This window comes from Alexandromys fortis, unplaced genomic scaffold (genome assembly GCF_014885135.2).
Source record: "Alexandromys fortis isolate MF-2015 unplaced genomic scaffold, M_Fortis_MF-2015_v1.1 scaffold_256, whole genome shotgun sequence".
Taxonomy (NCBI): domain Eukaryota; kingdom Metazoa; phylum Chordata; class Mammalia; order Rodentia; family Cricetidae; genus Alexandromys; species Alexandromys fortis.
In genome coordinates, this window is record NW_026068135.1 from 1,471,435 (window position 1) to 1,497,545 (window position 26,111).

Sequence of the window (26,111 nt, forward strand, 5' to 3'; positions counted from 1 at the left end):
GTAGAAGGGTGCAGAGACATGGAAATGGAGCAGAAAGAAGCCCATGCTCCAACAGCCAGGTTGGTGCAGAATTCTTGGCACACTGAGGCCACATTCTGCCTACTCCCTCTTTCCACTTTTGTGCCTTAAAATAAGGCCCCATCTCTTGCGCTACCTTTAGTGAGTGTTTTTAGCCGGAAGAGTCTAATTAGTGTGTGCACTCAGAAGGGGCTACGAAGGATATTTGAACACGAGTCTTACAAACACAGATGGAACTCCTGTGCCACATCCCACATGTTTCTCTGGTCCTTTAGAGCCCACAAAGTCGCCTCAATGTATCTGAGGATAAAAGAGATGGAATCACATTTCCCAATTCTTTTCCCCAAGTCTTAGTTTGCTTCCAGAGTCCTGAAGGACAGGTGGGAGGTTCAGAAGTCTCAGGCAGCTAACTGGGGGATCTCGAGACAAAACTACAGCAGGATTCCTACTGCAGAGCGGAAGGTGGTGTGAATGGGGCTATAGGATATAGGGGCCAGGGCAGGGTTCTGTTCTTGTCAGTGTAGAGAACTTGTGTCTTGGAGAACATGGTCTCATCAACAGCAAGGACTACCTTCCAGGCATGAAGGTACATGCCTGCTAGCCCTGCACTCGGGAAGACCGGGCGTGGGGATTCTGAGTTCAAGGTCAGCTTGGGATATATAACAAGCCCCTATCTTTAAAAAACATTTTTAAGGGCAAGGATAGGCTAGTCTTATCTGTACATCTAACCTCAGATTTTAGTATAGCACCTGACCTCTATTTGGGTGAATGAATGAGTGATTAAAGAAATATGAATGAGCGAACAGCAGAAGTAAGCCACATCCCCTGCTCGAATGTCTAGATCCGTCCACAGTCAAATCTTCCCGAGCTAAGGACTAGCACCTGTCTCCAGCTCTGATAAGCTATCCGTGCGGCGCTGTGCCCGGTGTTTACAGTGACTAGTGAACCTTGGCTCGGAAAACAAAACCAAAGCACCGAGGAAGATTTTAGTGGTGACTGTGGTAATGACATAGCTCAAAGCCTGCAAACGGACAACTCTGGATTGCCCTGTTTACAAAAACACCACCGGCTTTGTCTTCCTCTGTCTGCAGAGAGTGAGGTTTTCATTTTAAGAGGCTGACTAAAAAATGCAGGGCCACTTCCTGGGCAAGCTTCCAAGTGACTACATCTTTCTCTCAGCGTTCCCCAGAGCGTCAGCCCAGGCTGCTTGGGGCGGGGCCTCTAGCCATTGGTAGCTGGGGAAGCTACCACAGGAGCAGTTATCTGCAGCCCGCCAGAATTGCTGTGCTTTTTGGCTCTCTCCGGTTGCAGCTATCAGCGTTGGCCTTTGCATTGAAGAGACATCGGCATTTGTGATTGGCCAGGCTGGTGTGTGTGTGCGTGCGTGTGTGCGTGTGTGAATTACAGGAGATGTCGTGCCACGCTTCCGAATATGAGGCTCCTTTCAGCCAAGTGTCCCGGGTGTGGGTGAGTCTAAATATCTGAAGACTGCCCTTGTCGCTTGGAAGATGCTCAAAGCCGGGCATTATGATTTTCCAAGGGCATGACTTAGCATATTTCTTAATCCTACTGAGCCTCGGTTGCCTTTTCTGTAAAATAGGCCCAGGATGATGGTATCCTATGGAAGGATAGGACTGTGTACGCAGCATAGTGTGTTGGGAGGCCAGAAAGAGATGATGGCTCCAGGTCATCTCATCCAGCCCCTGGCATATGGTAGGCACTGCGCAGCTCTAGGACTTCTTTTGGTTTTATTTGTTCTTATTTTTAAAGACAGGGTCTTAGTCAGGTTGGCCTTGAACTCTCCATCCTTCTGCCTCAGCCTCCTGAGTGTTGGGATTACGTGTGTGAGCCACCATGCCGGACTTGCTCTTAATATGCCTGATGCGTCAGTTAAAGAGGCGGGGGAAGGGACTGTGCCCACGCTTGGTTTCTAGGAGCGCAATGTTGCTCTGGCAGGCCCTTCAGATGTATTCCACTACTTCCCCTAGCCCCTTGGGTCTCACTCCTTGAAACCTGATCCATTGGGGAATATTGAGGAACTCACTGTGATCCCCCTCTCTTGGCCTCTTGAGTTGAACACTTGAACGACAGGTGTGAGCCATCCTGGCCTGCTATGTTATTCTCGGTCATACCTATCTACCAAACAGCACGCTTCAAGGGAGGTTGATGGTGCGGAAGAATTATTTATCAGACAATATTCGTTCCCCCTCTCTTTTCTCTTCTAGACCTTGACTGCACCGGCTCCTTTCGCAGATGAATCCAGCTGCCAGTGCCAAGCGCCTCATGAAAAACTAACCATTGCCCAGGCCCGCTTAGGAACACCAGGTGAGGCTGTTGTTCTCATTTCGCAAATGGACTTCATCTTGACATCTGAAGTATCGCAAAGCATTATGTGAGCAGTGCTCACTTTCAGGGTGGAGTTTTGTGATTATAGCCCAGCAGGAGGACTGTGCACGTTTATTAATGCTGAGGACCAGTTGGGGATGGTCCCTTGCGACTGGTATCTCAGCGCTGGGGAGACCGAAGCAGGAGAGCCACTGTGAGTTTGAAGCCACCATGGGTTATATAGTGACTCTTCCAGAATATCCTGGGGTGCAGAGTGAGACCCCACTTTTGAAGAAATCAAAATAGCAACAGTTTGCCTATAAATCAAAGTAGCCCAGGCAAAAATGGGGGAGAATATAAATGCTTAAGCCCCGGTTCTGTCGTTATGAATTCTACAGACTCGGGCAATTCATGAAAAAGATCTGGATTCATCTTCTCATTGGCAAAACAGGGACAATGTCTTGCTCCATTGGTTTTTGGTGACAGGTAGATTCTTTTAAAAGTACCACTTTTTAAGGTGTTGAAGAACTAAGCCAGTATAATTGTAACTCTTCTGAAATGTCTTCATCTTATGTTTTAAGTGAGCCCTTAAAAAAAAAAAAAAAAGACAGTTCTGTCCTAGAAGTTTATAACTCCACTCATCCCTTTAGCCAGTGTCAGAAGGCCAGTGGGGGAAGAGGTGTAAAAGCGACCATAAATTACCATTTCTGCTTCCCAAGGGCTTTCGTGTTAATTAAAGAGCCAAGCCAATTAGACAGGAAGGAAAAGCCACAGGCACGTGTATGAATGGACAGCTTGATGGTAAAGCGACAGCACAGAGACCGGGCAGAGTCACGTGGCCTGGAGAGGTGGGGCAAGACCTCAGGGAGGGAGCAGAAGCTAGCTGGTTCTTCTGGGAGATGTTTTGGGTCATGTCTACAGAAAGCAGAAAGTTATTCTGGGACGGGAGAATAGGAACAGTGGAGGAAAGCCCAAGAGACAGTTGTCTAGCAGTAAAGGTAGATCATTCCTTTGGTTAGGGTGGAGTGAAAAAGAGGACTGGGCAAGTGAGTTAGGCTTTGAGACATACGATGGCACAACAGAGTGAGCTCCTACCGCCGCCACTGCAAAACCCACCAGCCTAACTTAAAGGACTCAATGGGTAAGGGGCAGTGGATTATCTAATAGTGATTGCCATTTATTAAATATGTACAAGGTGCGAAGGTCTTCATGTGTCTCCTGCCATTTTCCTCTCCCAACTCAACATGGCCAGTGCTTTCAGTATTTCACACTTAAGGAAACGAAGGCTTAGCGAGTTTGTGCAGTGCACCAGGTATTTCCGCTGGCCAGTGCCAGGGCTTCTGAACACTGGAGCCTGCGGCAGAATCACCAGGAGCGCTTGTGAACGTATAGGGGGCTGCGACTCCCCACTGGAGTGTCTGACTCTGTTCGCATGGGGTGGGACCCAAGGAGCTGCAGCTCTAACAACTTCCCGGCTAATGGCGTTACTTGGGGAACACCTGTTGAGTATTAGCACCGGAGGTGGGCTCCAAAACGCTGTAGAGTTTGACCCTCTGAGCCACGACACTCTGCCTCCTTTCTAAGGGCACTCCTCAAAAGTGCTGAGGTCATTCATCCATTTTTATACTTAGGTGTGTAAAGAATCCCACAAAGGGGCTGGAGAGATGGCTCAGCAATAAGAGCTCTTCCAGGGGACCCAGGTTCAACTCCTAGCACCCACATGGTAGCTCCTAACTGTGTATAACTCCAATCCCAGCGGATCTGATGTTCCCTTCTGACCTTCATGGGTACCTGCATGAACACAGTACACATACAGACAAGCAGGTGCACACACCATAAATCCTATAATAAAAATAATCCTTGAAGAAGGAGTTTCCCTAGTCTCTGCCATTCCTCTGACCTCAGACCAGGAATAAGGGGTGTCCACCTGCATCTTTAACAAACAGCCTGGGGGATACTTAAGTTGCTGCTTAGAGAGCACACACTGAGAAAATACTGGCCCAACAAAAAATGTCAAATGAGTTTCAAAAGAAAATTTGGGTGTGTAGGCTTTATATCACTCTGATAAACTACCCAAGGAGGAGTTAGGAAGAGGAAAGATTTAGTTCGGCCTCACCTCCTTGTTTCCACTACCTCCCAAGAGAATTGTGGTCTGGGAACCACGCTTTCAACAAACGCTATGTGGGCCATGAGGGTGGGGGTAGAAGAGGTGAAGAAAGACTCAAATGGAAACAACACCGTGGCAAACAGAATTGACCTGAAGTTAAAGGATAAGATTCAAATGTGGGCAGAAAAGGACCTTAAGTTTCTGTTCTACTTGATAGGCTGTCCTGTCCCCTATCTCTTCTAATCTTTGAAAAATCCCAGAAGACTAGAGAACTGGTGTATGACATAACTGAGCAGACCTAGGACTTCCAATCCTTTTTGCCTCAAACCACTACTTTAGCCAGTTGAAGGGCCTTCCAGGTGAAGTGCTGACCTCAGCTAGCCTTGGGGCTGAATGAAAACAGGCTCAGGCCTGGCACTGGAGGCCAAAGGTGTAGGCCTGAAGCTGTGTGGATACAGCAGAAAAACAATGCTTTCATTGTAACTGTTTGCTCTGCATTTTCAACTTCTCTCAACTCTCTCTCTCTCCCCCACCCTCCTTGCCTCCCTCTCCCCCCTTCCTTTCCTGTTCTCTCCCCCCCTCCCCTTGAAGAGACCAGGAAACCAGGTTCCTCTCTTTGCCTTAGGAGTTTCCCAGTCAGGAAGTTGCTGACACATTGCAATTTTAAAAAGTGATCTTACTGCAAAATCAACTCTGCAGATAGTCTTCAAATTTACTAAATGGCCTTTTCCCCAGTAATTATGTCGTCTTTCTTCACTTTTCTTCCTCTCTGCTTCCTGAATTCATTTATCCTGATCACCTCTGAATCATTAACAAAAAACTTCCACAAAACTGCCATCTGCTTTCTTGTGGCATTTAGATCTTAAAACAAATTTTCCTCAATTGAATCGCAATTGAATAAGAGCATTGAAATCTGAGCTCCCTCATTAGACAGTTTGTTATTTCAGGGTATTTTCTGTTTTACTGCGACTTATTTAGAACACAGTATAATCCTGCGAAAGCAGTTCTGTTTGTTCAAAATAGGATATAATTGAAAATAGTTGCAGTTCTCAATTTGACATAAAAATCTCCATATTTTTTATTGGAGAAATTTAATTTATTAGCAACATTGTACCATCTGAATCTATTAATGTAATATTTCTTTATGTTCTAAATTAATGAGGTTGGGTTACATCAATAACTAATCACAATTTTAAATCTAAATCCTAAATCATTTAATAGAACTTTGCAATGTTTTTTTTTTTTGATTCCTCATTTTTTTTTTTTTTGGTGTGTGGTGCTGAAGTTTGAACTCAGGCCCTTGTGCATGTGAAGCAGGCACTCTACAATGAGGCCATACTCCATCCCTTAAATATTTTATTTGATAGCATTAATATAATAAATGCTTATATTTTTAAAAGCCAGTAGGATTCTTAGGTTTATACAGAAAATCAGCAGGCTGGTGAGATGATTCATTCGGTAAAAATATTTGCTGCATTGTCATGATGACTGATTTTGAGCCCTGAAACCCAGTAGGAGTGAGCTGATTTCTGACATTATCCTCTCACTTCCACATGCACACTGTGACATGCATACGTGTACTCTCTCCTTTTTCCTCCTACTCCTTCCTCTTCCCCACTCCTCCTCCTTGGCCATCAGGATGATGATACCAAAGAACAACAGCACTCTTCCTCCATTTTGTGCCTACTTTATACACTATGTTGGTGAAACCCAACCACTGAGCATTAGAAGGAAAAATGGGTCTCTGGTCTGGCTCAGCAATAGCATCCTACAGGACTAGAAAAGACTAGAGTACTGATTGGTTGTTTCTAACCCAGAGCACCAACCCTATATACAGCCTATATACAAAATTGATACATTGACTGCCTTCTCTTTTGGGCCACATTCCCCTTTTCTCTCTCCTTCTCTTTTTAAATTATAAACTGGTTGACCTTTTAGCTCAGGCTTCTTATTAACTCTTACATCTTTTTTTAAAATATTTTTATGGTCTATTTAACTTTATTTTTTATATTGGTGTGAAGGTGTCAGATCCCCTGCAACTGGATCTTCAGACAGTCGTGAGCTGCCATGTGGGTGCTGGGAACTGAACCCAGGTCGTCTGGAAGAGCAGTCAGTGCTCTTAGCCACTGAGCCATCTCTCCAGCCCCTAACTCTTATATCTTACATTAACCCATAATTCTTGTCTGTGTTAGCCACATGGTGTGGTACCTTTTCTAAGTAGGGCATTCTCATCTTGTTTCCTCTATGTCTGGGTGATGACTCCCCTTTTCTCTTATACCACAAAATGCTGGGACACATTTTGCCTTCTAAGGTGAAATGAGCCTTGCTTTGTAGTATTTGCCTATTTCTGGCATGAAAACATTCCCATCACAGCTCACTTAAGCCACCAATAGAAAGAAAACTGAGCAACACTCTGAGCACAGAGTAGATACCAAACCATCACTGCCTTTGAGAACAGGACTCAGGTCTTTCTTCAAGTTCTTCCATTCCTGAGGCCTGGGTGTTCCCAACAAATATGTGAGAAAGTGTAGGAACTTTAAAAGCTATATCCAAATAAACATGGTTGCATGTGGTGGCACTTGCCTTTATCCCAGGACTCAGGAGGGAAAGAGAGACACATCTCTGTGAGTTCAAAGCCAGTCTAGTCTGCACAGTGAGTTCCAAGCCAACCAAGCTTGGGATAGATGGGATAGAAAACTCCCATCTAAAAAATTAACATGAAAAACAGAGTTTGCAGAGAAAGATGAGAAGCCTGTTCTTACCCTGCCACTGCCATCATCCAAGGGACAGAGCCTGTATGAAATAAAGCCTCAGATACAAATGAGAGGGGAGGGAACTTCAAAAAGACCATATGCTACATGGTAGGATACTTTGGGGTCTCTATTCAGCACATTCGTTCACTTCCATTCTTTTTTAAAAAAATATTTTATTTATTTTTTATGTATACAATATTCTCCTACACACTAGAAGAGGCACCTGATCTCATTATAGGTGGTTGTGAGTCACCATGTAGTTACTGAGACTTGACTCGGGGCCCCTGGAAGAGCAGTCAGTGCTCTTAACCTCTGAGCTATCTCTCCAGCCCTTCACTTCCATTCTTGAGGGTGATTTTTCCTTTCTTAATAATCATCTATTTCTATTCCATTCTCCACTTAAAATGCATGACTACTTCTCCATCCATCTTCCTGGTGGCTGACAGGATTTCCCCCTAAACTCTAAATTATCCTCAGGTCTCCTTCCAAGTTATTTCTATAATCTTTAATTGACAAGATAAAGAACTCTAAAAGGGAATCTCAGTTTTCCCAGTAACAGGTAGACTCCACTGGTTCAGATATTGGTGTGGGATAAGGCTCTTGTACACTGTAAAGATGTGTCACTTGTATTAGTTTAATAAAATGCTGATTGGCCAGTAACCAGGTAGGAAGTATAGGCAGGGAAACCAGACTAGGAGAATTCTGGGAAGAAGAAAGGCAGAGAGTCAGTCACCAGCCATATGTAGAGGAAGCAAGATGAGAATGCCTTACTGAGAAAAGGTAACGAGCCACATGACTGAACATAGATAAGAATTATGGCTTAATTTAAGTTATAAGAGCTAGTTAATAATAAGCCTGAGCTAGTTGGCCAAACAATTTATAATTAATATAAGCCTCTGTATGTTTCTTTGGGACTGAATGGCTACAGGACTGGGCAGGACAGAAATATTGTCGACAAGACATCTAGAGTCTATCTGAGGTGCAGAGAGCTGCCAGTGCTCTGTTTATCTTCCTTGGAAGTTAACACTGTGTGCTGGGTTCTTCATTTTTTGTTGTATTTTGACACCTTTTAGAAAAGTCTATTTTTAAAAAGTCAATTTCATGCACTAATGTTAAACTGATAACGTGTGGATATTGTGTCTTCTGTAGGCAAACTTATAGCACTGTACTGGTGGAAGGTCTGGAACTTCCTTATCCTGCATTTGTGTTAACCCTGTCTCTTTCTTCCACAGTTGACAGGCCTGTTAGAGTGTATGCAGATGGCATATTTGACCTCTTCCACTCAGGTCATGCAAGGGCACTTATGCAAGCAAAAACACTGTTTCCCAACAGCTACTTGTTGGTAGGAGGTAAGAAGTGCATTTTCTTTCTCCAGATCCTTCCTTACAATATGCTTCCTGAAAAATATCCCTTTCAGATGTCCATCAATAAAATCTGATATTGTTAATGTTTCAAGTTCAGCCTATACCTCCTTACTTGTTCACTACTTGAAATTTAAAATGACATTTAAAACTATAGGAGAAATTACATCATGAGATTGTGTACCATTGTAACAGAGAGAGAGAGAGAGAGAGAGAGAGAGAGAGAGAGAGAGAGATTAACAATACTGCCAAGGGTAGCCACCTCATATTTTCCATTAATGCCTTTCTACTGGTATTTGTGACATGATCCAATTAATGCTTCTAAAGTTTTCTAGAGGATGAAGGAAAAAGCAGTATTATTCTGATTTCAAATCTTGGAGAACTAGAAGGGTTTAGGATGACTGGTGGAGCACAAGTTGTTATCTATTTTACTTGTGTGTGACCTGTAGCACTTAGGACAGCGTCATGCTAATAAGAGAGGCCTATCTGTTTGTACAACTAAGTACAGTGTAATAAGGAAATGGAGATTTATACATCCAGAGCATCTTGGTTCACAATGAAGGAGCTGACATACTTCCGAAGAGTATAGAAAGAGAAACATGGCTTGATGCGGACTAACATTTCGTCCTCCAGAAGGCTTACCTATTCCGGTTTTGGTGAGAATGTAGCATTTGACTGTGAAGACTTGTACGTTGCTTCTGTAGCTCTTGAAGCAGGACATCCGTTCATTGTGTTTAGTTTCATATCCATCTGCTGGGATCAGTTTCTGTGGTGCTGCACTGGACTAGGCACTATAAACCTCGAGATCTCCAAGAGGGAAAAACACGTACAGCCGGGACATTCTAGCGTCTAATATCATGTTATATTATGCAAGTATTAAACTACTTTCTTGCGATTTCAGAGAGAAAACTTGCAGATTTTGCTAAGGGTGCTAACCATGTGACTGTTGGATGGAATTCTTTGACACAATGGTAAAAGCAATGCCTAATAGGCAAGTCATATGAAGGGACCCAAAGGAGAAACTATTTTGTCCACACTTACCTTTGTCCTGTCTCCAGAGAGAGATTATTGCCACTTGGAATCTTCTGGGCTACTGGAGCCCTGGGAAGATGTCTGCAGCATGTGGGCTCAAGTCATTTAGATGATCTGAGTTCAGATGTGGTTTGGTATGGGTAGGTCACAATTTACTATGTGATCTGTGGGTCCACATGAAGAAATTTCCCTTTTTCTCCTCAAATTTGTTCTTGCCTGTAATATTCCTAGCGTGATACTTCAGTGCTTGTAAACCTTTAGTTGCCTCTGTCATAGTCTCTAGAAGAGAAATATGTGTGTAACTCAGAGTACAACCAAGTACCACAGAATGCATTTTCATAAGTGATCATTAAGCATAAAGATAAATTTGATCAGCAATTTTGCTCTTAAAATGAATAGGATATTCTTATTTATGGATGTACCTGTGGGTGAACATAACTTATTGCCAGACTGAGGCAAAGTATAACAAGAATTTTGTTTATGTTTCCATTACTGTACTAAGTATTGAAATATTGGTTCCCACAAATGTCCAGGTAGGAATGCAAGGAGTTGGTTAAAGTGATATCACTCCGCTCCTTGAATTATTTTCCCTAACTCACAAAAACAATTTTATTATTATTGTCACAAAAGCAATCTTATTTGTTTGTCGCAAAGAATGGACTGAAAATGGCTCTGACCTGCAAAGAGATTTGTTATAAGCTTTTAGAATCATTTGTTCTTTCCCTCTATGGGAATTTATAACAATAGGTTTTATCAAGACTTATCAAATGGCTCTTAATTATCACCCTTGTGTCTTTACTTGAAAGCAACTTATTCAAGCAGATACATGCAAAATGAGAGAGAAATGGAAGTATTGGTAATTGTGGTACACCATTGCCGATCTAACAATTGCTGAAAGAATGTCTTTTTGTATTTACTTTTAAAACATTTTTTTACAAAGAAAATCAAAGTGTTGGGGTTGGGATTTTAGCCTACTGAATTTGCAGAACATACCTTCTAGTCTAATTGGCAAAATGAGTCCTGTAGACAGATTTTTCTTTGGGCCACTAGCTCACAAATAATGGCATGGAGACTGATTATTAATTATGAAAGCTTGGCCCTAGGTTAGACCTTTCCTCAACTTGCTCTTATAATTTAACTAACCCATATTTTAATCTATGTTTACCTCGTGGCTTGGTTACCTCTGATCTGTACTATATATTTAACTTCTTTAGAGTTGGCATCTCTCTACCTCTCTTCTTCCCAGAGTCCTCTCTGTCCCCAGAAATCCCACCTAACCTCTTCCTGCCTAGCTGTTGGCCATTCGGCTTTTTACTAAACCAATCACAGCAGTATATCTTCACAGAATATACAAATATTCCACAACAGAGCGCTTGCTATCAGATTTACTAAAACCTGGAAACCAATATAATGGCTTTTAATTCAACTATATTAATACATTCCAGGAAGCCTTATGAAAAAGACTGAGAAATGGTCATAACATATATTATATAAAATAGAATCATTTAAGATAAAATAATAAAGATGCAACAAATGTTATAAACAAGACAATGAGCCAGCATCCTTAATTTTTTTACAGTGTGATACAATTCACAGATAAGATTATAGGGTATTTATACAAGGAGAAATATAGATTTTTTTAAAGAATTATTTTCCTATTTTAAAGATGTGTACATATATGCGGGGGTGGGGAAAGGAGTGTGCACCTGAGAGCAGGCACCTGTGGAAGCCAAAGGTGTTTCATGTCCCTAGAGCAGAAGTTATAGGTGTTTGCAAGCCCGGTTGTAAGCCAGGTGATGAGGATGCTGGGAATCAGGAGCAGTACTTGGTCTTAACTGCTAAGCCATCTCTCCATCCTGCTTGCCCCCTCCCTCACCTTGGAGACAGAGTCTCACATGAAAAAAAATTTTTTTTCAGTTTTGGTTTTTAGAAACAGGGTTTCTCTGTGTAGTCCTGGCTATCCTGGAACTCGCTTTGTAGAAGAGGGTGACTTCGAACTCCACCTGTCTCTGCCTTCCTAGTGCCAAGGTTAAAGGTGTGTGCCACCACCACCACCCAGTGAGAAATATGTTTTTTAAAGGCATGTTATTCTGAGCTACGCATAGTGGTGCACACCTTTAATTCCAGCACTTGGGAGACAAAGGCAGGTGGATCTTTGAGTTTGAGGCCAACCTGGTCTACAGAATGAGTTCTAAGACAGCCAGAGATTCACAGAGAAACCCTATCTCAAATAAATAAATAAATAAACAAAACAAAGTAAAATAAAAGGCATGTTAGTCATTCTTTAAACAGTGTGTGTGTGTGTGTGTGTGTTATTGTAATGTTTGGCTTTCAGGAATAACTCCATAAAATCAAATATAAAAATCAGAAATAATTATCTTTATTAGGTACCATGATTAAAAGTTTCCTACCTATTTAAAGAGAGAAAGAGGCATATTACTAAAAACCAATTGTAGGTAACTTTATTTTTTATCATGAGGAGGTAGAAAAGAAACATTTTAGAAGGTGAAATTCAGTAAAGTCTATCTCTAAATAAAATATTTTATGATGGGAATTAATAAAATAGGTTTTTATCTTCCTTTAAAATAATGCATGTAAAAGATAATGTAATGCATATAAAGATAATGTAAATGTTTTACCCATGCCTTTATTCCAGCGTATCTTAAAAATTTTATAATTCTGGAAACTATTCCAGATATATTTTTGAGATGCAGCAGTACCAGCCCATACAGCTCTGGCTTATTAAAGTGATTTTGAAGTGAATAGCTGGAAAAAGTGCTTACTCTTAACTACAAGAGAAAAGCCATTTTTAGGATTCAATATGAGTGTTGAGAATCGCTGGAAAAATGCTTACCGTTAACTACATGAAAAAGCTATTTTTCACATTCAATATTTCTTTCCAGTGCTCCTTTTGCTTTTTGAATTCCTGGACTTTGCCCCTCAAGATCCATGTGTTCTTTGATAATACATGAGAGAAGCAGAAGCAAAATTGTTAGGCCAAAATTTGCATCATTCTCCATTCTACTCTGTTTGCTTCCTAACACCAGCTTTCACCTGGAATAGAAATGCGTGTGGGAGGGAAAGACAAGGAGGCACTAGAGCAGTGATTCTCAACCTGTGGGTCACTACCCCTTCGCGAGCTGAAGGACCCTTTCACAGGGAGTGCACAGCAGATAGCCTGTACCTCAGATATTTACATTGCGATTTGTAAGAGTAGCAAAGTTACAGTTATGAATTAGCAAAAAAAAAATTGTATGGTTGGGATCAGCACAACATGAGGAACTGTATTAAAGGGTCACAGCATTAGCAAGGTCTTTAAGGTTTGTGCTACCGTGTTGCCCCTCTCCCTTTGCAATGCTCCATAGTGAGGTTTGCATGAGCCTCTTTCCTAGCTGCAATGAAGGCAGTTTCAGATCTAAAGACTTTCGCTGGCATATTCATTTTAAGAAATTATACTGCTAGAAGTTGATGTTCTGGACATTGGCTCCTTTAAAGCTCCCTGTCCTCAAGTACCCGGTCACCTCTGCAGGCACTTGAGGCTCTGTGTACCCGGTACAAGGAGTCCTTTGTCTTCAATTATCTTTTCAGAAGGTCACAAGCTAACTTAACAGCAGACCGCTCTAGCCCGAGGAAAGTTAGGACACTGCAAGAAAAGCTATTCTGTCTCGTTGGCTGAATGGGTGCCTCTCAAGTTTCTGTGTGAGCAAATAAAGAGGCTTGTGGCAAACTGCAAGGGTGGGTCCTACTCATTACATCTGCCGTTTCCTCCGGGTGATGCTAAGCTAAGGTTTCATTCACAAAACCACTGCGTTTGTCCAAGTACACGGACAGCTTCTTGGTGGCAGTCTTTGGTGTTCCGCAGAAATTATTTATTTATTGTGTGTGTGTCTGTGCAGGCATACCCATGTGGACATGTATGCACCATGGCACATGTGTGGAGGTCAGAGGATCACTTGCAGGAGATGGTTCTCGCCTTCTACCATAGAGGTCTCAGGAATTGAACTCAGATTGTCAGGCGTGGCCGCAAGTGCTTTTAGCTGCTGAGCCACTTCACTGACCTCCAGAGATAATGCATTAAAGGACCAGAAGCTAGAAGTGCTGAGGTTTACTTTTCAACTTGAGTAACAGACACTTCCATATTTTCCTTACGATTATAATACTTGCATGTATAATTTTAAGCACACAACCAGTAATGTTTGGAAATATTTTTCTGGACAATCTTACCATGTTGGCAGCATTTTAATAAACTGAGAATATCTACTTACAAAGTACTGTTTAATCCATTTTAATATTAAGGTGTAGCTCAATGAATTAAAATTTTGCAGCAAATAGGATTTTTTTTAGGCCTAAACATTTTTCTTTTTGATTCATTTACTTTTATTTTATATGCATTGGTGTTTTGCTTGCATGTATATCTGTGTGAGGGTGTCAAATCCCCTGGAACTAGAGTTGCAGATGGTTGTGAGCTGCCATGTGGCTGCTGGGAATTGAACCTGGGTCCTCTGGTAGAACAACCAGTGCTCTCTTATCCACAGAGTCAAGCCTGAACATATTTTTAAAGGGTAAGTCTCACCAAACACCAGCCTCTCCCTCAAACAAAGGGAAGAACCTAAAGCCTGCGCCCAGATGTGAACACTGATTACTAGAGACATTCATCCCACATCTCTCTAGGTTTTGCCACTAGCCCTGCTTCTTGTGGTTTCCATAGACTTTTGACCTTTTGCTCACTGCTTGAAGGAACCTTCTCTTCTGTTACCTTCTCCCCTATACAAGTCCGCCAAGGAGCTGTAGCCAGGAAGCCAATGTCCTCCAGCATCCTGATCCTCAGCACTTCGCCATGGGGTTTGTAGGCAGAACCCAGACAAGCAATTGGAGTTAGGGTAAGGGAAAGACAGCACGAAGCCGAAAGGAATGGTTCTCCTAATGGCCCCATATTACTACTATTATTAATAAATGGCTAATATTTTCAAGCATCACTCTTCGTCCATGTGGATCATCAAGCTGAGTTCTCAAAATTTCACCCTATTCCAAAGACCAGACTATTAGAAGAACTTTCCCTGTAGGAGAGGAGCAGAGCTGGGATTAGAATCCGAGTCTTTGGGGGCTCCAAATCCAAGTCCTATGCTGTTTTTCTCTCCTGCAGGGGGCTTCACTGGGAGCACAGTGAGCTGCCAGGCTAGGTTAGCGGCAGCCGAGCTTCCAGAGAGTGCCATGAATTCATCCATGGGAGCCCACCGCTTGGGGTCCTCCATCTGGTTGTCAGAGTGCATTTGCCAAGACTCAAGGACAACAATGCTGCTTTGGGCGTAATTAGTATTTAGACAATACCGGGGTCGGCGCGCTCAGCTGCTTCTTGAGGTCACTCCCGAGTGTGAGAGAAGCTGTGTGTTGCCACAAACAGGATGTTTGTTTTCTTTGCGCTCTATCGGGAAGCCATTATCGTGGGCGTGTAGAAGTCAGATGAAACTGCTCAGGTGCAGTTCAAAAAGGGGGGATCTGTGCCAGACCTAGTTTTGGGCTCTCTGAAAGATAAAACTGACAGATCTGAAGTCCATTTCTACTCAGCATGATTCCTGATGGAGTTAGTATCTTAATAAAGTTCTGGGAGAATATTGAAAAACTCCTAGGTCTACTTGTAAATAGAATAGTGTGGCCCATATATGGTTCCTATGTATGGAATCAAAAGCTGATACATCAATGCATAGTAATTACAGCCCTGCTACCTGCCCCCCCCACACACCCTCTGCTGCCTCTGAGCGCGTGGACCCTTTAGAGACAAGCTGGTATCTTCGCTCAAGTTGTTCCTATTATGCATCAGGGGACTTGCACGTGTTATAAAGGGTCAGAATCCTGTATGAAGCTTGTCAAACACAAGCTGAGTGGATCTCACCAGAGACCCACGGAATTAAGACCCCCGAGGAGCATGTGCGTGCGCACACACACACACACACACACACACACACAGAGAGAGAGAGAGAGAGAGAGAGAGAGAGAGAGAGAATCTTTTAGAAATACTCATTAGATTTATTTAACCATGTAAAGAAGTGCTGCCTCTAGGTTACGCTGGCCAGCTAAAGAACATTCCATGATACATGTAGCTGTGGCAATATGCTACAACAGACACAGCCATTATAGACTGGTTTTCACTCCAGGGTGACTTTTGTTTTAACTAAAACACTGATAACAAGCAAATTGTTTGGTGGCGCACGCCTTTAATCCCAGCACTGGGAGGCAGAGGCAGGCGGATCTCTGTGAGTTCGAGACCAGCCTGGTCTACAGAGCTAGTTCCAGGACAGGAACCAAAACCAGAGAAACCCTGTCTCGAAAAAAAACAAACAAACAAACAAAAAAACAAGCAAATTGTTTTCCCATTTGATTGAAAGGACTATATAATCCCACACACTGACAAAGGGAGCAATGTTGGCCCATAGGCAACACCCCTGCTAACTGCTTCTACTTTACTTCCTCTGCTGCGCGCTCAGCTGTACAGTCTTAAAGGCTGCACCATGGCTTTGATGTTCGCCCTCTGTAAGTGACCAAAACAAAGTGGTTTTGGTCAGCTGACATTGACTCCTCTGAGATCCTCAAAACAGAGAGAAATGGCTTTCGGAGTCAAAGGATCATTGTGAATTAATGGGAGGTAAATAAGTGATCACACCGGTATTTTTATCTTTTGAGACAGGGTCTCGGGATGCAGCCCAAGCTGAACTAGAGCCCACTATGTAGACCAGGCTGGCCTGGAACTCATAGAGATCCTTCTGCCTCTGCCTCCAGAGTGCTGACTCAGACACCATTCTATTTAATAAGCTCCACGGGTGATTCAGCCATGCAGCAATATTTTGATCACTTAAACGGCTACAACAGAAAGCATCTCAGGAAGTATTTACAGAGGATATGATCATATAGGAGCTATGTAGCTTTTTTGTGTGTATACCTCCAGATTCATTAGTCTCATGTGCATATGTGTTGTTAAAGTGTACCTGCTGATAAAAATTTATTTATTTATTTATTGAGCATCTTTATGCATCAGACACCATTAATGTACTCAAGAAATCTTTGTTAAGAACCTACTATGGCCAGGCACTATTCATCAGAAGCTGAAACAGCCACACTGGCCATGGTGATGCACACCTATAATCCCCAAACCGCGAAGATTGAGGCAAGAGGACCTCAAGGTAAAAGTCAGCCTGAGCTACACATTGAGTTCCCACCTAAAAAAAATAAAGTCTATACACTGTCTAAAACAACTATTTGTGTTTGAGACAGGGTTTTGTTCTGTATCCCAGGCTGGCCTTAAGTTCATGATCCTCCTGCCTCAGCCTCCCTGGTCCTGGGATTGTAGGGATGTACCGCCAAACCCTGGTTAGACTCTATTTTCTATTGTTAATTTAGAGTATACCTACTTGTTTAAATAGCTTACTGTAAATCACTGTTCAGTCTTACACAGGCAGCCCTGTGCATCTTGTATTTGCTGTGTCTCTTGGTTGCATCAAAAGGCAGAATCTAGTTATTGATCTGTACCATCTAAGTTTGTATAAATGTATGCGTCAGTGTTTGCACAGCCGTGAAATCAACTAGCAATGCACTTCTCAGAACTTGCCCTTGTTATTAAGAGACATGACTGTTATTGACATAATAATTGTGTATATTTATTAGGTGCAATTTGATGTTTTGATCTATATGTACATGATAGAAATCAAGGTAATTATATAGCAATTATATCCATATGATAACATATCCATCACCTTACCTCTCTCGCTTTTTTGTTGATGTTGTGAGGGTGTCTAGAATCTGTTTTAGCAGTGTTAAAGTAGACCAAACTTTATTATCAAGTGATCACCATGCAATGCATGAGATTCTTAAAATGTGTTCCTCCAGTCTAACTGAAACTTTGCATCCTTTGATCGAAGAGCACCAAGGTCAGAGGAATATTTCCAGAAATGATAACTTGGACATTAGATGTGTGAAGGAGCTATAAAGGCAAGTTTTCTGGATGCCGAGCATGGCAGGTGGCTACTACTCTGTGGCCAGATTTGGTTCAGGGGACAGAACATGATTTAGTTCCAGGAAAAAAAAAAAGGTACTTTTGTCTGTAAATGTCACCTTAACCCTTAGGATCAGAGAGTTTACTATGTGTACTTAATACTACAAAAGGTGGGAAAATCTCATTACAAGAAGCAGTGAGGGCAACTCTGACCAGTTTCAGCAAGATGCTCAGCAGGACCTGTACTCGTTGTGACCTTTCTTCCTCATACACAGGGAACATTAGGAAATCGGACTTAGCTAACCAAAATGTAGGCGAGTGAGTATGATTTTTGTTTAGTTCATTTTAAAATAATTTTTTGAGAAAGAGTTTCTCTGTGTGTAGGTCTGGCTGTTCTGGAAGTCATTTTGTAGACCAAGCTGGCCTTGAACTCACAGAGATCCACCTGCCTCTACCTCCCAAGAGCTGGGATTAATGGCATACACTACTACCTCTTGGCCTAAAACACTTTTAATAAAGCTTCAAAAGATAAAAACCTCACTCCTTTCTAAGGCTGAAGGTAAAGGAAATGACTATTTCCATTTAAGGGCTTTATATCCGGGAAGGACGGGAAGTTATGGGAAGGCTGAACTCTGTTAGATGAGATCTTCTAGTGTATAATTTTCACCTCTCTGTTGTGTAGCTTAATGTGGAGTGACTGGATCTCTATCCAGGGACTTCTCTCTCTCTCCCTCTGCCTCCCTCCCTCCCTCCCTCCCTCCCTCCCTCCCTCCCTCCCTCCCTCCTGTGTGTGTATGTGTCCCTGTCCTAACTGGGTTACTAAGTACAATAATTTTATGAAAGAATTGGAATTGAAATTGATTGGTCCAGCCTTGATGCAGGCTTCTTGGCTCCTCTTCTCTCTTTCTGTTGTCTCTTCATCTGGTTTCCCATGGCCATTTCATTTCTGAATAATAACATTCACCAAAGGGTGAGCTAGGAGGAGGAAAAGATAGTAAAGTCACATTAGATAGCGTGCAGAATAATTTTGATAAAAGCCTCAGAAGAGAATGCAGCTATAATTAGCAGTAAAACGAAACTCCGAATTCCTAGTGGATTTAGGTTTGCTTTCCTCTCATAATCCTTTGTTCCTGTAACAACAAAGCGAAAACAGCCCAAGTTCACTGATGTCAGGCACCTAGTGAAAGCACACTCCGTTTGTTTTGCCTAAGAAACCAGGACGACCACAGGGTGGGTGGCAACAGCATTTAATACCTTTGCCTGTTTCAGTCTGCAGTGATGACCTTACTCACAAGTTCAAAGGTTTTACTGTGATGAATGAGGCAGAGAGATACGAAGCCCTGAGACACTGCCGCTACGTGGACGAAGTCATCAGAGATGCACCGTGGACTCTCACGCCAGAGTTCCTGGAAAAACACAAGGTACCGCTCTTCCTTCCATGTTCTTCCAGAACCAGATTAGGGGCTCTGGCTCTGTAACTGAGCCTGCAAGAAACCTGGAGACTCTCCCAGTTTCTGAAAGGGGAAAGTTTAGGAGCTGACATGTGGCGTCACTTGATGTAACACTTCTCTTTTGTCCAGAGCTAAGGATTGCCATCTTCTCCTTGCCTTGGGTGCAAGTATTAGAGGCAGGCTTGCCAGGTCCAAATGCTGCCTCCCTCTTTCTCTAAAGAACCATGAGCAAGATTCTTAGCCACTCTGGACTCTGCCACTTCATCTGCAGAACTGCATGAGACTTCTGTCCTCCTTGTGGTACCATTTTAAGGAGCTAATGAAAAAAAATCCAAGTAAAACACTTGGAAAGCTGGCTGTCCATGGAAGGCGCTCCAAGGATGCCATTGTTACTACCATCAACAGCATCATTGTTGGTACTCACACTCACGGGCATCCATCCTTAGGCATGGAACAAATGTACACACATCTTACCTGGGAGGTCAGGGGTGAGGCTTTAAGGAAAGAACTGTATAGCTATGATTTTGTGACTCTGAGGTTCCTACTGACATAAGAATTTTATTAGTTGAAAACATGAGACATTCTTTTGATCTGCATCAAATTATGTTCTTTGTATCTCCCTCCCAGCCCCATGCTAGGAGCTATTCTTTCCTTTTATAAGCAGTACAAAAAAAAATAAGATTAAGCTGTTCTAAGAATTTTCTTTTCTATTTTTAAATTTGCAATGCAGAAGAGAATAGAGAACACTGATAAATGTGCATGGGTAATAGCAGAGGAGACAATTTCCTGGTGAGAATGAAAAGGAAGGAGGAAAAACTACAATACGATTTACTACCAGCAATCATACTTTTTTTACTTAGCATATATTGTATATTCAGTATATGACAGGCATTTTAGAGGATACTAATAATGACCATGCTGAATGTCATTTATTATTTACCATATGCCCAGCACTATGCAGAGGACTTTGTTATTCTACGAAGTGGGTTCGGTGTCATGGCTACCCTGAGTTGTTATTAATATGCACTGAAGAGGGGGAAGTAAGCTTGAGTATGAAGAGAGAATTAGTAACAACAACGGTAATAAAATAGATATTGAGTACTTGCCATGCATGGGTTTCTATTTTTAAGCACGGTTACATATCATTTAATACAGAAATTCTTCTTTGAATTTGCACCCCAAAGGGCATTGTCTGTAAGTATTTCGGTTGTCATTGCTAGGGAGTGCCACTGACCTCTAGTGGGTGGAGGTATGAAATGCTGCTCGGCGTTTTCCAATGCACAGGACACCTGTACACCCCACCCCACACACACACACAAGTTTACCTAGCCCCTGCCGGTATTGAGACCGAGGAATCCTAACTAACTTCCTCCTTCCCATTTATGGGTTTTATAACTTGTAAGTGCTAGGTAGGAATGATACCTTAGAAAATTAAACTATTAATCAAAAACTGCTCCTTGAGGTGAACTAAATAAAGGCCCACTGTTAACAGCTTTAAAAGCTGTGTAGAGAATGTTTACTTGGTGAGGTAGGAAACAGGGTGAAGATTAGCAGACATGAGGACTAGAGGAAAATTGTTCAAGAAGGCATATTAGCTACTTGTCCCATTGTTGCTACAAAGTACCTCAGCAGAACAAAGAAGAAAGGGAGGAAGGGAAGCAGGGAGGGAGAAAGGAAGGATTTATTTTGTAAAGTCCAGGGGATGCAGTTCCTCATGACAATGGATGGATGTGTGGAAGCGGAAGCAGGAAGCAGGAAGCAGCTGGCCACACTGCATCCAGAGTCAGGAAGCAGAGAGCAGTGAAAGCTTGGGCTCAGCCCACTTTCTCCTTTTCATTTGGTTCAGGAGCCAAGCCCAGAGAATGGTGCTGCCCACGTTCAGGGTTGGTCTTGCCCCTCAGTTCACCTAACCAAGAATCCCCCCACAGATATGCTCAGAGATGTTTCCTGGGTGAGACTAGATCTTGTTGAATTGATAAGAAAAATTAGTCACCCCAAGAGGGCAGCCCACCTGACAACAGGACGGCTTGGAGAGGAAGTCCAGATGGAAGTTGGGGTCAACTCAGATGACAGGGACTGCTTCTGTGAGGCTGACCTTGAGGGGCTCTTGATGTTGTCACAGCAGCTCTGATGGAGACGGTCATGGCTTGTTATGCCCAGAGGACAGCGTTCTGGGGCCACATTGGGGTGGAGATGGGAGGAGTCACCAGCCCTTTCCAAATCTCGAAACCTACCCATCCGCATCAGTGGTAATTTCCTGTTGGTCTTCCTTCACCAGATTGACTTTGTGGCTCATGATGACATCCCATATTCCTCTGCTGGCTCTGACGATGTTTATAAGCATATAAAGGAAGCAGGTGAGCCATTTTCCTGTCCACTACAGCACGCAGGCAAGCCTAAGACGACAGCTGCTCTGGGCCTACAACGTGTATATGCAGAGTGTTGGGACAGCCGCTGTCAACCGGAGCAGCCAGGTCTGTACCATCCTCTTTGCAAGGACTCTCTCAGAACTCAGGAGAACTTGGTAAGAACTGGGGGCCTGCCTTCTTTCAGTCGCAACCTTGCTAGCAAGGAGTTCAAAGAGAAGAGATCTCATGCACTTCCAACTTGGAAAGCTGCAGAGAAGCTGAGAAAGAGCTGGCAGAGGGGAGGGAGAGAAAACCTGCTTGGTGCATGAGTCCCATCATGATGGGTCAGGGCATGGGGGACAGATACCTTCTTAAGGTCTGAGCTGCACGACAACACTTCCTTAAGAACATCAGCAGACGCGTAGACCAGGGATTGGGATCAGGTAAGAAATCCCCAAGGTTAACTGCATTGCTGTTCAAGAACTCCTCAGCATCTGGTAGTAGTTTCCTTCCCGGTTGAGTGGTCTCAGTAAAGGAGGAATAACAGCAAAATGACTCCCAAGGTAGTGATTTTAATAGATAGATAGATAAATAGATAGATAGATAGACAGACAGATAGATATAGATATTGTTTTTTTTTTTTGAGACAGGTTTTCTCTGTGTAATAGCCCTGGCTGTCTGGAACTAGCTCGGTAGGCCAGGGTGGCCTTGAACTCACAGAAATCTGCCTGCCTCTGCCTCCTGAGTTCTGGGATTAAAGTTGTGCATCACCACACCCGGCGATAGTGATTTTAGAACACTAGTTTTGTTCATGATTCTTGTGGGGCAGGGTCTTAACAGGAGCCTTGGCTGCATGCTTCTTTTATCTTTATCTTTTTTTTGGGGGGGGGGGGGGAACAGACTCTTACTCTGTAGCTCCGGCTGGCCTAGAAACCAATATGTACATTTGGCTGGCCTAGAACTCCCAGAGCTGGCCTGTTCCTGCTTACCAAGAGCTGAGATTAAAGGCATGTGCCACCATGCTTGTTGTTTTTATAAAATGTAATATGGGGGATTAAGCCTAGAGCTTCCCATACACTGGGCAAACCCTCTACCACCTCTACTATAGGCTGAGAGGTTTTTGCTTGACTCTTTCAAGCTAGATGCTGAAAGAAGGAGCTGTCCCCTAACTGTAAGCCAGGAGCTCAGCTCTGGTTGTCACTGGGGCACAAACACATTGTCTCCATGTTACTTGAGCTTCATGAAGGCTGGGAGCGACTGTCTAGAGAGCAAGCAAATTTAACGTTTCTATAAGGCTTCCTGTGGCCATCATCTATATAACCTTTTAAGTATAAGCAAGTCACTGAGGCTAACCCAAATTCAAGAGCAAAGGAGTGTGGGCCTCTTTTTTAAGAGTTAGTTTTCTATATTCTTCTTTTGTGTATTGTGTATCTCTTTCTAAAACATTTGTTTTCTTAAATTTATTCCTTGAGAGTTTCATACATGTATACTATGTATCTTGATCATGGCCAAGCCAAATACTCTCCACAGCCTCCTAAGGCCCCCAATACTCTCATCTTCTACCTTCGTGTCCTCTTCCTGTTTAAAAACTGTAATCCACTGTGTCTAGTTGGTGCTGCTCATGGGGCCATGCAATGGAACATGGGTAGCTTGCCCATGTGACCCGTCACAGTTCACTTTCTGAAATGAAGAGTTAGGTGGGCATTTTGTTTCCTTGGAAGCACGGGCCTGAGACTAAGTAAGGGTATGTGACTTCATTTGCACAGAGCTCCTTCCTTGTGGTCCCCAAATCTCCTCTACTGGCTCCTCACTGGGAGGAAGATCTAGTTGGGATATACATAGAGAATGCCATAGAGCAGCCACCACGGAAGAGAGCGTCTCAGAAATTATCTGAGCACCCACATGCAGCTCTTCTACTCTGTAGTCTATTTGGAAAGTCAAAAATCACTTTAAAAGAAGCCAGAGACATCATGGGTATAAATTAAGCAGTACAACATTGGGCTCTGTTTGTCAGAGTTGAGCGTCAGAATCCTCTAGCAAAGCTGGACAGGAAGATGGCGCCGAGACGAAATAGACTGTGAGGCCCACGTTACTCATTGTCATTCCGATAGTGCCTACTACTGTTGAAAGTTGCTTTATTAACATGTGCTTTGCTGCTTCTTAAAATAGCCTCCATAACCAAACGCTGCAGTTCTGAAAAGCATGATAAAAACAGTTCTCTGATCATGCTCATTACTGAATATTTTTAGCAGAGCAATAATTAGGATTTGGAGGAAGCTGGGTGCCTCATTATGTCAGCAGAGGGCTTGGCTTCTTTCAGAGCCCTACCTCTCAAGCAGCCAAAGCAAATCCCCCCAGCTCCAAATCTGCTCTCGTTACTCAGTCGTAAAGACCCAAGTCTCTGACTTCAGACAGGGCAAGATCGTATCCCCGGTGTCTAAGTGACTTGCTAAAATCAATTAGTAGCTAAAGAACCTTCACATTTCATCAGTCCTGAAGAAAGACAGGATAGGTTTTCCGCAGAGAGTCTCCAACTGTTCAAGTTCAGATAAGGATGCTGTCTGTCCCAGACCTGCTGACTCAGGGGTCACACAGGGAGCCACCACCTGCCAAAGCCCTGCTCCCATACTTGGTCGAGTTGGAGTTCTCTTTGCCTTCCTGTGGCTACCTACCTTCCATTTCATGTGTTTGGTTTCACTCTTCTAGAAAATGATCAGAGAAGTTTCAGACCTAGTGGCCAACTCCAACTCTGTCCTCTGAGCCCTGGGCCAGAGTCCGATGCTCTGTCTCCAAGAGCAGCAGTATCACCCTGCTGTCGATGCTGTGAGTGTGCAGATGACATGTTTTTAAAGGTCTCGAAGGGACCCTGTGGGGCAGCCAACCAGATGCACTCAGAGAGGATTGGCTTTGGAAGGATGCTCAGAGAGGCTTTGGAAGGATGCTCAGCATCAGTATTCATCTTGTCACTCATTCAGCAACATAGTCTAATAGTGCCCGCTGGTCACCTGGTACGAGACTACCCAGGAAAGCAAGAAGGGTGTGGTCCTGTCCCTCATACAGACCCGAGGCAAGAAAGACAGTTGCTAAGAGAGGTGTTTTCTCAAAGCCCTTGCAATATTTGAGGGAAAAGAGCAGTGGGGCTGACAAACAGGAAGATCTGCTTTGAGAGTTGAGACGTAATTTCCTCGACACTAAACCTGAAGCCCAGTGGGTGACTAAGTTAAGCAGACAGAGACTGTGACAGACAGAGAAGAAGAGAGCTGATAGTTTTAGGACCCTGAAGAAGTTTGGTGTCGCTAGAAACAGGCCTGGCTTCATAGACTTTTCACAGTTAGGGTTTCTATTGCAGTGAAGAGACACCACAACCATGGCAACTCTTATAAAGGAAAACATTTAATTGAGGTGGCTTACATTTTCAGAGGTTTTAGTCCATTATCATCGTGGAAGGAAACATGGCGGCATGCAGACAGACATGGTGCTGGAGAAGACAGAGTTCTACATCTTGATCTGCAGGCAACAGGAAGTGAACTGTGTTCCACACAGAGTAGACCTGGACAAAGGAGATCTCAAAGCCCACTGTGACACATTTCCTCCCACAAGGCTACACCTACTCCACATCTAGGCATATATCCTAATAGTGCCACTCCCTATGAGTTTATGGAGGCCAGTTACATTCCAAATGCCACAGCCTATAAGCAAAACAATCCCACTCCTTGGTAGAGTGCAGGAGCCTTGCCTGAGGGAGTAAAGAGGAGAGGGGCTGGGAGATGAGACTAAGACGAGGAGGAAGCACAGGAAGGGACTGTGTAAGCTGTGGCAGAACCAAGTTAAAGGCTTTATTCTAAACACGGTAGCCAGCCAAGGAAGAGGAATGGGCAGGCATGCAACATGCATTTAGAAGGATTTCCGACTCTGTGTTTGTTGGCTGTGTGTGTTTAAGTGGACAAAAATGGCATCACATGTGCTGGAGAGATGGTTCAGTGGTTAAGAGTGCATATTGCTCTTGCAAAGGACCTGGGTTCAGTTCCTAACATCCACGCCAGTCAGCTCACAACTGCTTGTAATGACAGTTCCAGCAATCATTTAGCCTCCCTGGGTACCTGCATTCATGGCTTGCATGCATGTACACACACACATGCACGCGTACACTCACATACACACACACACACACACACAAAGTGGCATGACTAAGGATTGATTTCGAGGCTCTTGATGTAATCTTTGATTGAGTAAGGTGGTTTGGGTTTGACTAAAGATGGAGAAAAGTGGTTGAATTAGGGAAGCATTTGAGGAACAGGTTTGTTGTTGTACATTGAGTGAAATTGAACAGTGGGGAAGAAATGTGGCCCAGATGAGCCCGGATCACCTTGTCTAGCTAACTTCTTAGGTGAGGGAAACTAAGGCCAAGTGGCTTGCCTTCAGAGGTTTAAGTGACTTGCTGTAAACTGAGAATCCTTGTCCTCAGCTTACCTTGCTGCTGATACAGGACAGATCTAAGTGACTGGAATGATATGGACTAGAAAGATCTCAATTGCCAACACAAGATTTTGGTTGACAACAGAATTTTGAGCATGAATCCAGTTCTTACTGTGTTTGTAGCAATTAGAACTTGGCCCCCTTGGGCTTGTTTATTTCTATTCTTTTCCACATATTCCAGATGACAGGGTCTTGGGTGGTGAAACCACCATGCAGAGTAGGCTATTCTTCTTTCCCCCCCCCCCCCCCCCCCCCC

The 26,111-nt window shown here is 43.3% G+C and overlaps 1 protein-coding gene across 3 annotated transcripts in view; it reads left to right on the forward strand.

Annotated features, from left to right (window-relative positions):
* Positions 1–26,111, forward strand: part of Pcyt1b (phosphate cytidylyltransferase 1B, choline) — a 90,164-nt gene that overhangs the window by 45,165 nt on the left and 18,888 nt on the right. For 2 of the 3 annotated variants that reach the window (XM_050126454.1, XM_050126452.1), the window contains exons 2-5: positions 2,244–2,343; positions 8,436–8,552; positions 18,850–19,001; positions 21,310–21,388. In XM_050126454.1, the coding sequence (XP_049982411.1) occupies positions 2,244–2,343; positions 8,436–8,552; positions 18,850–19,001; positions 21,310–21,388 (448 nt within the window). Of the gene's footprint in view, positions 1–1,301; positions 1,486–2,243; positions 2,344–8,435; positions 8,553–18,849; positions 19,002–21,309; positions 21,389–26,111 lie in introns of those variants that run through there. The other variant, XM_050126453.1, reaches the window with a different exon arrangement.